The 12370-nt window shown below is 40.4% G+C and overlaps 1 protein-coding gene across 11 annotated transcripts in view; it reads right to left on the reverse strand.

Annotated features, from left to right (window-relative positions):
* Window positions 1–12370, reverse strand: part of LOC133411384 (receptor-type tyrosine-protein phosphatase mu-like) — a 187102-nt gene that overhangs the window by 137861 nt on the left and 36871 nt on the right. For all 11 annotated transcript variants that reach the window (XM_061693715.1, XM_061693712.1, XM_061693714.1 and 8 more), the window contains exon 2: window positions 9291–9413. In XM_061693715.1, the coding sequence (XP_061549699.1) occupies window positions 9291–9413 (123 nt within the window). The remainder of the gene's footprint in view (window positions 1–9290; window positions 9414–12370) is intronic.

The following is a 12370-nucleotide window of genomic DNA, read 5'->3' on the forward strand; positions in this document are numbered from 1 at the left end:
GACTAGAGCAGTGATTACCAACCTTTATGGAGCCAAGGCACATATTTTACAATTGAAAAATCTCACGGCACACTAACAAACAAAAATGTCACAAAAAGTGGATACATAATTACTGTATGTACTTCCTTCCATCTAATAGAAAAACACTTTGCCTCACTGGCATAAACAGATGAACAAAGATATATTTATCGGCCAATCAGATCGGTTGGTGTAAAGTCTAGACAAAATATCTATACAACATCGGATTGTATCCTATATTGTTTTGCTTATGATAGAACATTAATTGTCACTCCCATTTATACAACCCCAATGAAGTTGTGACATTGTGTTAAACAAATAAAAACAGAATACAATGATTTGCAAATCATGTTCCACCTATATTTAATTGAATACACTACAAAGACAAGACATTTTATGTTCAAACTGATCAACCTGATTGTTTTTAGCAAACAATCATTAACTTAGAATTTTATGGCTGCAACACGTTCCAAAAAAGCTGGGACAGGTGGCAAAAAAAGACTGAGAAAGTTTAAGGAATTCTCATCAACACCTGTTTGGAACATCCCAAAGGTGAACAGGTTAATTGGGAACAGGCGGGTGAATTGCTCAGTCATTCACAAGCAAAGATGGGGCGAGGTTCACCTTTTTGTGAACAAGTGCGTGAGAAAATAGTCGAACAGTTTAAGGACAATGTTCCTCAACGTACAATTGCAAGGAACTGAGGGATTTTATCATCTACGGTCCATATCATCATCAAAAGGTTCAGAGAATCTGTAGAAATCACTGCATGTAAGCGGCAAGGCCGAAAACCAACATTGAATGCCCGTGACCTTCGATCCCTCAGGTGGCACTGCATCAAAAACCGACATCAATGTGTAAAGGATATCACCACGTGGGCTCAGGAACACTTCAGAAAACTAATGTCAGTAAATACAGTTCGCTGCTACATCCGTAAGTGCAACTTGAAACTCTACTATGCAAAGCAAAAGCCATTTATCAACAACAGAAACTCCGCCGGCTTCTCTGGGCCAGAGCTCATCTAAGACGGACTGATGCAAAGTGGAAAAGTGTTCTGTGGTCCGACGAGTCCACATTTCAAATTGTTTTGGGAAATTGTGGCCGTCGTGTCTTCCGGGCCAAAGAGGAAAAGAACCATCCGGACTGTTATGGACGCAAAGTTCAAAAGCCAGCATCTGTGATGGTATGGGGCTGTGTTAGTGCCAATGGCTTGGGTAACTTACACATCTGTGAAGGCACCATTAATGCTGAAAGGTACATACAGGTTTTGTAGAAACATATGCTGCCATCCAGGCAACGTCTTTTTCATAGACACCCCTGCTTATTTCAGCAAGACAATGCCAAACCACATTCTGCACGTGTTACAACAGCGTGGCTTTGTAGTAAAAGAGTGCGGGTACTAGAATGGCCTGCCTGCAGTCCAGACCCGTCTCCCATTGAAAATGTGTGGCGCATTATGAAGCGTAAAATACGACAACGGAGACCCCGGACTGTTGAACGGCTGAAGCTGTACATCAAGCAAGAATGGGAAAGAATTCCACCGACAAAGCTTCAACAATTAGTGTCCTCAGTTACCAAACGTTTATTGAATGTTGTTAAAAGAAAAGGTGATGTAACACAGTGGTAAGCATGACCCTGTCCCATCTTTTTTTAAACATGTTGCAGCCATAAAATCCTAATTTAATGATTATTTGCTAAAAACAATCAAGTTTATCAGTTTGAACATTAAATATCTTGTCTTTGTAGTGTATTCAATTAAATATAGGTTGAACGAACATGATTTGCAAATCAGCGGCCGACTGGTTAGAGCGTCTGCCTCACAGTTCTGAGGACCGGGGATCAATCCCCGGCCCCGCCTGTGTGGAGTTTGCATGTTCTCCCCGTGCCTGCGTGGGTTTTCTCCGGGCACGCCGGTTTCCTCCCACATCCCAAAAACATGCATGGTAGGTTGATTGAAGTCTCTAAATTCCCCGTAGGTGTGAATGTGAGTGCGAATGGTTGTTTGTTTGTATGTGCCCTGTGATTCGCTGGCAACCAGTTCAGGGTGTACCCCGCCTCCTGCCCGATGACAGCTGGGATAGGCTCCAGCACGTCCGCGACCCTCGTGAGGAGAAGCGGCTCAGAAAATGGATGGATGGACGGATAGTTCCGTTTTAACTAATTGTGGGACAAAATATTGATATGTCATTGATTTCGGTAATGACAGTTTCTATACACAAGCATCATTTATCAATAGTTTTAACTTGAGGTGTGACAAAATCAGAATCAAAATCATCTTTATTCGCCACGTATACTGAAAGTGAAAACACACAAGGAATTTGTCTCCGGTAGTTGGAGCAACTCTAATACGACAGCAAACAAATCACTGTCATAAAATTTACATTTGGGACATAAAAAAGTGCAGAGGAGTCATTGAGCAAAGTAGGGGTACCAGTAATGTGGCAATGATACCATGACAACTGTGTAAATGAGGCCGAGTTGTCAAGCAAATTATATATAGATATCTTGTATCGTACAGCTTTTGTTCATGATACAGTGTTAATACTTCAAGGCAACAAAATATCAATGTTGCATTGTATAGAATAGTTTCATTTATGATATAGTATCAGGACAGTACAAGTCTTTGCAGACACACAAAGTGAGAACAAGTCTCACCGTGAAAACGGTGCACTCATATAAAACAACAAAGATGAAAAACTGTAATTGCACTGATCAAAGTGTACAGTTAGAAGGTATTTAGATGAATTCGGAGGTGAATGATGCTCCGAGCAGCAGAAATAATTTGCAATAATGACGAGCGCTCATTATTTCTCCCGCACTCAGGTCCTGAACTCAGAGAAAATCATTATGCGTGCGGTGGTGGGTGGTGGTGATGAGGCGGGGTTGAATGAAAATGAAGGGGCGCTCTTTAAACCCCAAAAGCCTGCAGGTCTCATTTGCTCATAAAATTCTGAGCGGTCGCGGCGGCAGAAAAGCGCGCTTGCCACTCAGGAAATGTCAATGAAGACAGGGCCGTCCTGTATGCCACCAATAAAAATGGCTCCAGCTGCTAATATGGACCAACATGAAAGGTGGCCTGATAAAAAAGACGGCCTACGTGCTCACCTCAAACCGTCAATCAGGACCACTGAGCCGGCCTGCTTCCACAATTCATCCCCATTACATTCTGTGGCGGACCTAACAGTTAGCTTCTCAGACTTCCCTTGTTCATTCTTTGGCTCGAGTTGTACATGACTAGCTACTCCACTTCCAACTTTAAGTGATAACGATGCTTGTCATAAGTGAAGCCTCTTCGTCGCCATGGAGGCGAGGATTAGCGATTTAGACATTGGCTCCGCACTGTGTAGCCGCACTGGCAAGCAAGCTGCAGTGTGTAGTTTAGCGCCGAGTGTTCCCTCGGTAGTTCCTGAGCAGCCGGGAAAGCAGGGAGGATGGGTAACTGATCGATGTAGACGCATGTGCGGTTAGCAGCTCTTCCAGCGCCGAAGTCAGACATGCTTGAACCCAGTTTCGCACTGAGGCAGATTTAATGTCATCAGGCGTTATCGTGATTGGTCGGTAGAGTACCAATCTATACTTACTCTTAATCTATGCCAAATTTGTACAGTCTACTGCACATAGCGTATATACCACACACCTCTATTTTGTCGCACTCCTAGTTAATACTGATTGATATTTGATGCTTGATGCTTTCAATAGCTTCAATGTGCCATCTTCTTAGCAGTATGGCCAATTGGCCTTGTTGCAATCAACATCTCATCAATGGCCCATTATATAAGAGAAGCTGCTGGTGTGAGTTACCCGTCGGCATCATTAGCAACAGATACGCTGAAGTTGGAATATGCAAATACGTTCTGCATGGTAGCACTACAGTGTGCCGTTTTAATCCCGTTTGTCCAAATCCAGTTTGCCACATCCCCTTATGCATGCACAAGCATCTCAAATATCCCAGTGTGCATCTCCACACGGGAATTAATCCACAAATGTATCAAGATGACATAATTTGACGTTCCGTTTGGTCCTCTAAAATCATATAATGGGCTTTCTCCTTAACCTTGCCAACTCTGCAGTGGGACCTCACACAAACTTGTGAATGGCTCTAAAAGCAATTATCTTATTTTGTGAAACACGGCGTACCCCCCTAGCACCACCCTTCCGCCTCCCCCTCGTCCCACAGTGGCAAATCCCATTTTTGGCTGATGTGATTTGAATTCTGATTCAATTCAGGATGTCCTTCACGTCGTCCCTCCTTCCACTCATTCACTTCAAAGTACATCCAAAACAACAACAGACCACCTGTTGTAGGGGACAGCCTGTCCTTATAAGAGTATTAGGATTTTGTATAAAATGTCAATTATTATTATTATTTTTTTTTTTTTTAAATGCTTCATTTTTTTTAATGAGATGTTTGTAAAGTAATCATTTCATATTACTGTATTATAAATATTTCAAATTACTTATTATAGTGTTTTTACCATAATTAATGCATTCATTTAGTAATTGTAAATTTATAAATAAATTAAGAAAAACACTTTTTAAACCTTTTGCAAGTAAACTTAAACATGTTTTATAGATTTGAATAATAACAATAATAATAATAGTATTTTTGTGCAAATCCCTCCATTTACTCTGCTATTAAACACATTTTCAAATCGTGCCACTTCAACCATGTGGTGTAAATCTAGCTTGTGTGGTGAACACTGTCATCCAGACCCTTGTGCCAAAGAAAATTCCATCCCCATGATTGTTTCCATCGACACGTTATCCTCCTAATCGCCACATGTAGATGGAAAGTGGACTTGTTTATGCCTCCATGCAGCTCTGATTACAGGCTTGGGCATCTTTAGAGTGGCTCAGCCCGATTCAAAGGCTGTTAAATACCAACCCTGCGTTTTATTTTATTTATTTATTTTAGAAGTAAGCGCACCAGCTGACACTCAAGCAGTTGCAGCCCTGCCCTCCCGAGGGGCTCATTGCAGGGAATCGCAGCAAAAAGGATGGCGGAAGAGTCTCAAACTGAGATTAATTAGAGTTTGTGTATTACGTCGGGCACAATGGAAAGTGCAGCTCCTGCTTAATGACTTATTGTCTCGCTCTAAATATGTTGCACGCCAGCAAATTGAACGTTCTTGTCGGGTCTTTTGTTTTGAAAGCGCAGCCTCATTGGATAGTGACACCTAAGACAATAGTGCAGGACTGGCAGAATGAGGCTCTTTTTACAGACTATAGTGGAACCTCTCCATAAGTCTGACAACATATGTTGGTGCAAGCTTTGTTGAAATGACACCTTTACTAAAAAGATTTCAGGTGAAAATTCACCAGTTGGGAGCAGTTTTTGATGGCTCCTCTGTCCAGTTAATTATAGAAGTCACCTTGCACAATAAAAACAAAAGAATGACTAGAAATAATCCGTAATAAAGTAAATCATAATAAAATAACCCACAGTATATGGTCACACAATATACGCGCCACATCATCAATCAATCAAATTGTATTTATTTAGCACTTTTCATACAGCCGTTCACTCGTATCTCAAGGCACCACTGTACTACAGTTAAGTCTACAGCACACTTAGGCACATGAGCACTCAACGTACATGTCATATAATCAATGCGATTGCTCCTCTCACCAGTTCACTATGAGAAGCACCACCATGCACAATGGAAATAAACAGAAAACAACAAAAAAATATTCAGCCTAGTAAAATAAAAGAAGTCCACAGCAAAGCGTAACGAAGTGGACATATGTGAATCTATTGTTGAGCATAAGGTTAAACTCCACTACATGTCCATACAACCTCTTCACTTGTATCAGCAACGCGGACTCCCCATAGCGATATTTTAAATTAAAATAAGCTGATCAATTTTAATTATGTGAGCCTTTCCATCAGCCGCACACACGCTGGAATTCATTAGAATGCATTGTAGTCGTTCTGCTTAAAATGCACAGACACTGCCAGACACCTGAGGAATGGCACTAATGGAACGACAAAGTTTTCATGTTCTAACAAAGCCAGTGATGGATGTTGTTTTCCTCGCCAGAGGATGGATTGCGAAGGGCCTCGATTGTGTCTGGCCTCCCCTTGGTGACACAGTCAATTAGCAGGGTCCTCGCTAATTTTAAGCAGACCCCTGCTTGCCGTGTGTGGCCAAACGCAAAGGAGAAATTACTTTCCACTTTTGATCAATGTCAAGGCGCAGGAAGGACAGGTAAAAGGTCGTAGTGGAAATCGGAAAAGGGTGACCTACAAATTAACACCTCGCATGTGGTCTAAATTGAACGCTAAATTAAAACGTGTTGTAATTAATGCGACTGCTCTACTTGTCAGTTCACCACCACACTGCACCTTGGAACCTCGGTTTTCATATGCCCTAGTTTTCGTACAATTCGGTTTTCGTAAAATTTTTGTCCCGGTTTCTGCACATCCGATCGGTTTTGGTACTAAAAAAGAAAACAACAAAAAAATGTGACTTTCGACCATTCCTTTCCCGAAATCGATGTGCTGAAGAATGGTTCAACCGACGGAAAGGCATATTGACATAACATCCTGTCTAAAGTATGAACTTCAAAATAAAAAGCATTCAGTATAATAACAGCTTAATTACTGTTTCTTTTGGCCAATGGTGGCTTATTTAGCAGACGCACTCAATAAACAAGCACAAAATAGTTGAGTGTGACTGCTAAATAAGTCAACATGTTGCCAAAGAAAGTGGAGAAGGGGAAACTTATTATACGGGATGACTTTATTTTGAAGGCCTGACTTGCTTTTGACAGGATATTACACCCATGTTTCCCCAACTTGTTAGAGTGCTGCCGAGCAGACTGGGAGGCTTGTTACGACTGCCTTGCATGGTTAATAATTGTGGAATACGCCTTGCCGTCTGTTCACCCCTTTTTACAAAATACAACAGAAAGTTCAGAGTTCCCACTCTCCTCGCCGCCATTCTTCCATACGCCATCAAGAGTCTTCAATCAAGGTAAAAGTGATGTTAAATCAGGGGTGTCCAAACTATGGCCTGGGGGCCATTTGCAGTGCGCCGAACCATTTTCAATGGCCTGCAGCAAAAAAAAAAAAAAAAAAAAAAAAAAAAGTGGAGGTGAGCATCATGAAACGGATGGGTTTCGAAAAAATAGGCAGGTTCATAACGCAGTGGTGAAATAAGATAAATCAGTTTTAGAAGCAAATATGATTTCCACCACTTTTCCCCATGCGATTTGTGAACATATCACATTAGTGATGCTTTAACTGCAGATTGCTCTTGTTTTGGTTCTGAACATGGCGATGGGATTCAGCTGCTGTTTAATGCAGGGATGAATCTATTCTAGTAGGATACAGGGGCGCTGGCCACCCCAAAATCATTAACAGAAATCTGTGATGTAGCAGTTTTGTACAATAACTATAACATAAAAAAATAGGATTGCTTGATTTATTTATTTTAGCATGTTTGATAAAGTCGAAGATTTTCAAAGTGGACCTTGCGTCCCGCGATTCTTCTGTATGCGGCCCTCGAAGGAAAAAGTTAGGACACCCCTGTGTTAAATGTTCATTTATCGACTTCAACAGGTATTGATATTTATAGTATTTCACACTGTAAAACTGTAGTTATCTATAAAAAAATATTTTTTGTTAACATTTTTGGGTTTCTGGACAGATTAATTGGCTATACTGTACATTATTTCCTGTGGAAATATTGCTTTGTATTTTTCTTTCTATAATATTGTTTTCGTACGATACGGTTTTTGTCAGACTTTGTGGAAAGGATTAATCACGAAAACCGAGGTTCCCCTGTAATCCATATGTGATGGCTTCTTTCACCAGTTACCTTTAACAACCACTATCTTCCACAATAGAAATAAACAGAATGACTAGAAATAAGCCAGTCAAATGAACACCTCCCGGTTTGTCGAAACGCATCACCTCTGAATAAAAAGCAATTCTGTGCAGGCTAACGAGGCACCGCCCCACCGATTCCCCGTTTCCTTTTTGTCTGTTTTCCACCACTATGTAATTAGCATGCGCATCTTTCTCCATTTCTCAGCACTCAACCCGTCGCGTCAAATTGTCTCCTCCACTTCCCCCTCTTCCATTTTGACCACTCCGAAAAGGATGGTGAAATGTATCAAGCATGAGTGCTGAAATTGTTTTACGCTCCGAATGTGTTCAGGTGGCGCAAAAAAAGCCATCGCACCTCCGATTGCCGCCTCGCTCTTAACCCGTACTTAGGATTCTCAGCGAAAATGACCTCTCACAAGAGATTGTTATCCCAGCCCGTGTCCGTGCCATGACGGGGGGAGGTAATTGAAGGCATTGGCGCTTGAAACATTTTTTAAAAGAAACTGCTAGTAGAATGTGGCGATTTGTCCATCAACGAGCATTGACTATTTGTCAGATTTGGTGAAAAACATTTTTGTAGGCAATGTATATCGAAAGTGCTTTGTTTCATTGTTAACTTATACATAATTTAAGAGCTCCCAAGTATCTTAATCACATATTCTTGAGTCAAGAAAATCAAGCATAAAGACAAAAAGCATTTTTAAATGTGTATGTGTGCAGCATGTACACGTCACAAAAACAGACCACCACCACATCGACAAGTCAAGCGTGCAAATACGTGGCGCTTATGAGAAATGAACTTTTAAATTTTTGCTTGGCAAATTAATGCAGCTCTGCTTACCTTTTGGGCATTGACATGATGGAAAGGGTGTTGCAACCGTGAGGCATGTAAATGTTTCTGTATGATAGCGCCTCTGCATGAATGTTGTTCGTGTTTTCAGACAGTGTCACTTGAAAGTGGCTCTGGATCTTGGCCCAGCCTTGCTGATCATGTCATGGGTCTTGAAAAATGGTGAGGCGGCGGCTATTATGTACGATTACTTGGCCTGATGTACTTAACGGTTGTGCGGAAGACATTTTCGTAAATAGGCAGTTCAGTTATTTACTAAAGGTCAATGCTCCATTGTACCTGTATGTCCCCTTTTAAAAAAATGATAAGCGATAGCATTTAAGTTAGGGAGTACGATTTGATGGAAACTTAACACTTCTGTGATAAACTGCAATCAGATGGGTCTGTGCTGTGTGTATAAAATACTTGTGTGACAGTGACAACTGCTTTCGGCACAAGAGGGTGGCATGGGAGAAAGATGGACAATTTTCAACAATGTCCCAATGTACCAATAAACCATTTGCCCTCTTGTCTTATTGGTCACAAGAAACGGGCTAATGAATGAAACCAACCAACTAGTAACTATCTTACTAGTTTAGCCATCCCCACCTGAGGGCATCCATGGATCAAACGAAGGCTTCTCTCTGGTGTTCACCTGCTCCCAGTCCAGGTCGTCGTCTCTGCCTTGGCTGTAGCCGCAAGCTGCCAACGGCTTCGCAAAGTTGCAATCACCTGCGACAAAGAAAGGGAATTTAAAACCCTAAGAGAAATAATCATATCTACTAGAAATAATCCATAGTAGGCTGAGTCAGGAACATAATGTCCCATAACATAATCCGATCGTTCGTTTGGACATTTGTTAATGATTAGTGGTGTTATCAACTTACACAATGAAAAACACAATTACAGTCCTAGAAATAGTTAGGGATGTTCACCACTTTTTTTCCCATACAGATACCAGTATTCATTCTTGAGTACAAATATTGATATCGAGTACTGATACCACCAGTATTTCGATATATAAAATTACAACGACATAATTGTGAAAAAAGACCTCTCTTTCTGACACACGATTATTCGCCGCAGTGTCAAACTGACGCAGTGTAGCGCCAACTACTGGCTAGGAGAGCTTACTTGATGATGTTGCAGAAGTCTTAAATTGAGCCTAAATTAGTTCGGTTTCCTGGTCCTTATTGCCATGATAGCATTATTGCCATGATAAAAGAACACTATTGTACTTGTGTGATTGAATCCTACAAACAGCTTTTTATTCAGGGGACCTTAAAGGCCACATGGAGGACTAGAGCTGGTTTTCCGCTCTGAAATGTGCTTTCAACACACACAAACCGACCAAAGAAATACAAGTACGAGCATATTAATCCATCCAACTGTCCATGTTCCTGTCTACTGTTCCTGTGAGACAGCAAGGCCAAAACAATATGTAATTTCTTCTGACATTCTGAAGCATAAAGGCTACGAGCTGATGGGCTTTTTTTTTGGTCTGTTTTTTTTCTTCGCCTTGTTGGCCAATTCATCTCGGCGGTGACATTTTCAGTATAACGTGCAAATGAGCAGCGATCACAGGATAATTAATATCCAGCTGGATAGAGCAGCCGCTAATGATTTATTTGGCGACTTGTCTGCTTTCGGCTGGTGGCGAGGGTGGGTGGGGGGCGGGTTGTAGACGTACGAAATGTCAAAGTATCAGAGGTAACATGTTGAGGAATGGTCCACAGGATTTTTTTTTTTGTGGTCATTAAAGCAAAGGATGTGACTTCATGCAAGCTAACTTTAGTTGGCTCTGTGTTAGCGAGAAGCAAGCAATGCATCAAGCTCTCATAAGAAAAATGTATCAATGTGAAACCAGAATTTTCAGCGATGTCAAACTTGTCTTTTTTCACGGGCCACATTGTAGGAACCATATAAATGTTTAATCGCTCGTCATATTACATAACAAATTGATGGAATACTAGTTTTGTAATCAGAAGTGAAGGATAACTGTTGTTCAAGTTACTGTAAAAGGGGGTTTGGTAACGGGAAAAAAATGCTTGCAACGTCAATATATTGTTTATTATATATGAAAATTTGAAATTTTGGTACAGATTTTAGCAAGAACTCGGGAAGTTGAGATGATTTGCTTTCGCAGGCCACAAAATGATGTGGCAGGCCGGATCTGGCCCCCAGGCCTTGAGTTTGACACCTGTGATTTAAGCAATAGTAATGTAGATTTATGAGTTAATCTAAAAATGTCGCCTGCCCAAAAATGGAATGAGTGAAAACATCTTTTGACAATTAATAGTACCTACAACAATTAGCACTAATTATTATATTATTATTTTAATAGCGGCTACCATTTAATAAAAAAACATCATGGGCATTGTTAATACCTCGTCCAACATTGCTATAGTGACAATGTGAAGAATACGAAGTAAAAATAATATATATTTTAAATGTCGAATACTGTTTTAAAAAAAATACAAAAAATAAAAATAAAATAAAAGACAGACATCCAACGTCACTAAGAAACATTTTAATGAGATTTGAGGCTAACCATTTATATAAATAGAAACTCTGAATGAAAAGGATTTGAAAAGTGATGTACATGATTAATACAGCCAATGTAACTGTGGAAAGACTTGACAAAATTTGAAGTCAATAATTTTTTAAAAATTGCTTATAACAATGAGGGGGGTGGTTGTAAATCACCATGGACATTATTCATACCTCTACAAACACTGGTAGGTGTTAATTGTTTTAATTTTTTTAAATCCTGGGAACGCCTCGGGATCCCCCGGAAGAGCTGGATGAAGTGGCTGGGGAGAGGGAAGTCTGGGCGTCCCTGCTAAAGCTACTGCCCCCGCGACCCGACCTCGGATAAGCAGTAGAAAATGGATGGATGGATGGAGATTGAAAGTGAATAATTTGCAGAAATTGCAAATAGCAGTGAAAACAATCACCATATACATTATTCATACCTCACGCAACTTCGCTATGGAGAAATATGCTAACCCCCCCCCCCAAAAAAAGTAACCAGACATTAATACCTCCAGCGTGTTGCTATGGAAAGATTTGACAAATTATTGTCTTTAATTTTTTATTTTTTTTTTGCAGATTACAATTGGGGGGGGGTGGGGAATTTACATTATTAATACCTCCTCTAACGTCACTATGGAAAAATGAGATGAGATTTGGAGCAAATCATTTGAAAGATAGCGTTATTAATGCCACTTAAAATGTCGCAGTGTAAAAATTTAAGAACAAAAAGCACCATAGATGCATCTCTTACAACATGACTTTGGAAAAATTTGATGGGATTCGAAAGAATACTTTCTAGAAATGACAAATACCAAAAAACAAACATCAAATTCAGGCATCCAGCAAAGACGCAATTTCGGGGTGTTGTTAACTGTAAGCTGGAATGGTAAATGGGCCTTGTTATGGACGCCAAGCACAACTCACACACAACTGAGCAGCCAAACGAAATGACGTTACTTTGTACTTATACAGTGGGGGAGCCCCGCCCACAAAATCAGGAAAATTAAAACGGTGAAAAAGATGCTTAAGCTGTAGCTCAACAATTCAGCACTATATTGTTATAGCTTTGCATATATTTTCAGCACTTCAAAAGTATTTAACGTATTTAGAAACAAAACACGGATATCTGCTTCGAGCCCCTTTGAAATACATTT

Source organism: Phycodurus eques, chromosome 13 (assembly GCF_024500275.1).
Source record: "Phycodurus eques isolate BA_2022a chromosome 13, UOR_Pequ_1.1, whole genome shotgun sequence".
NCBI lineage: Eukaryota > Metazoa > Chordata > Actinopteri > Syngnathiformes > Syngnathidae > Phycodurus > Phycodurus eques.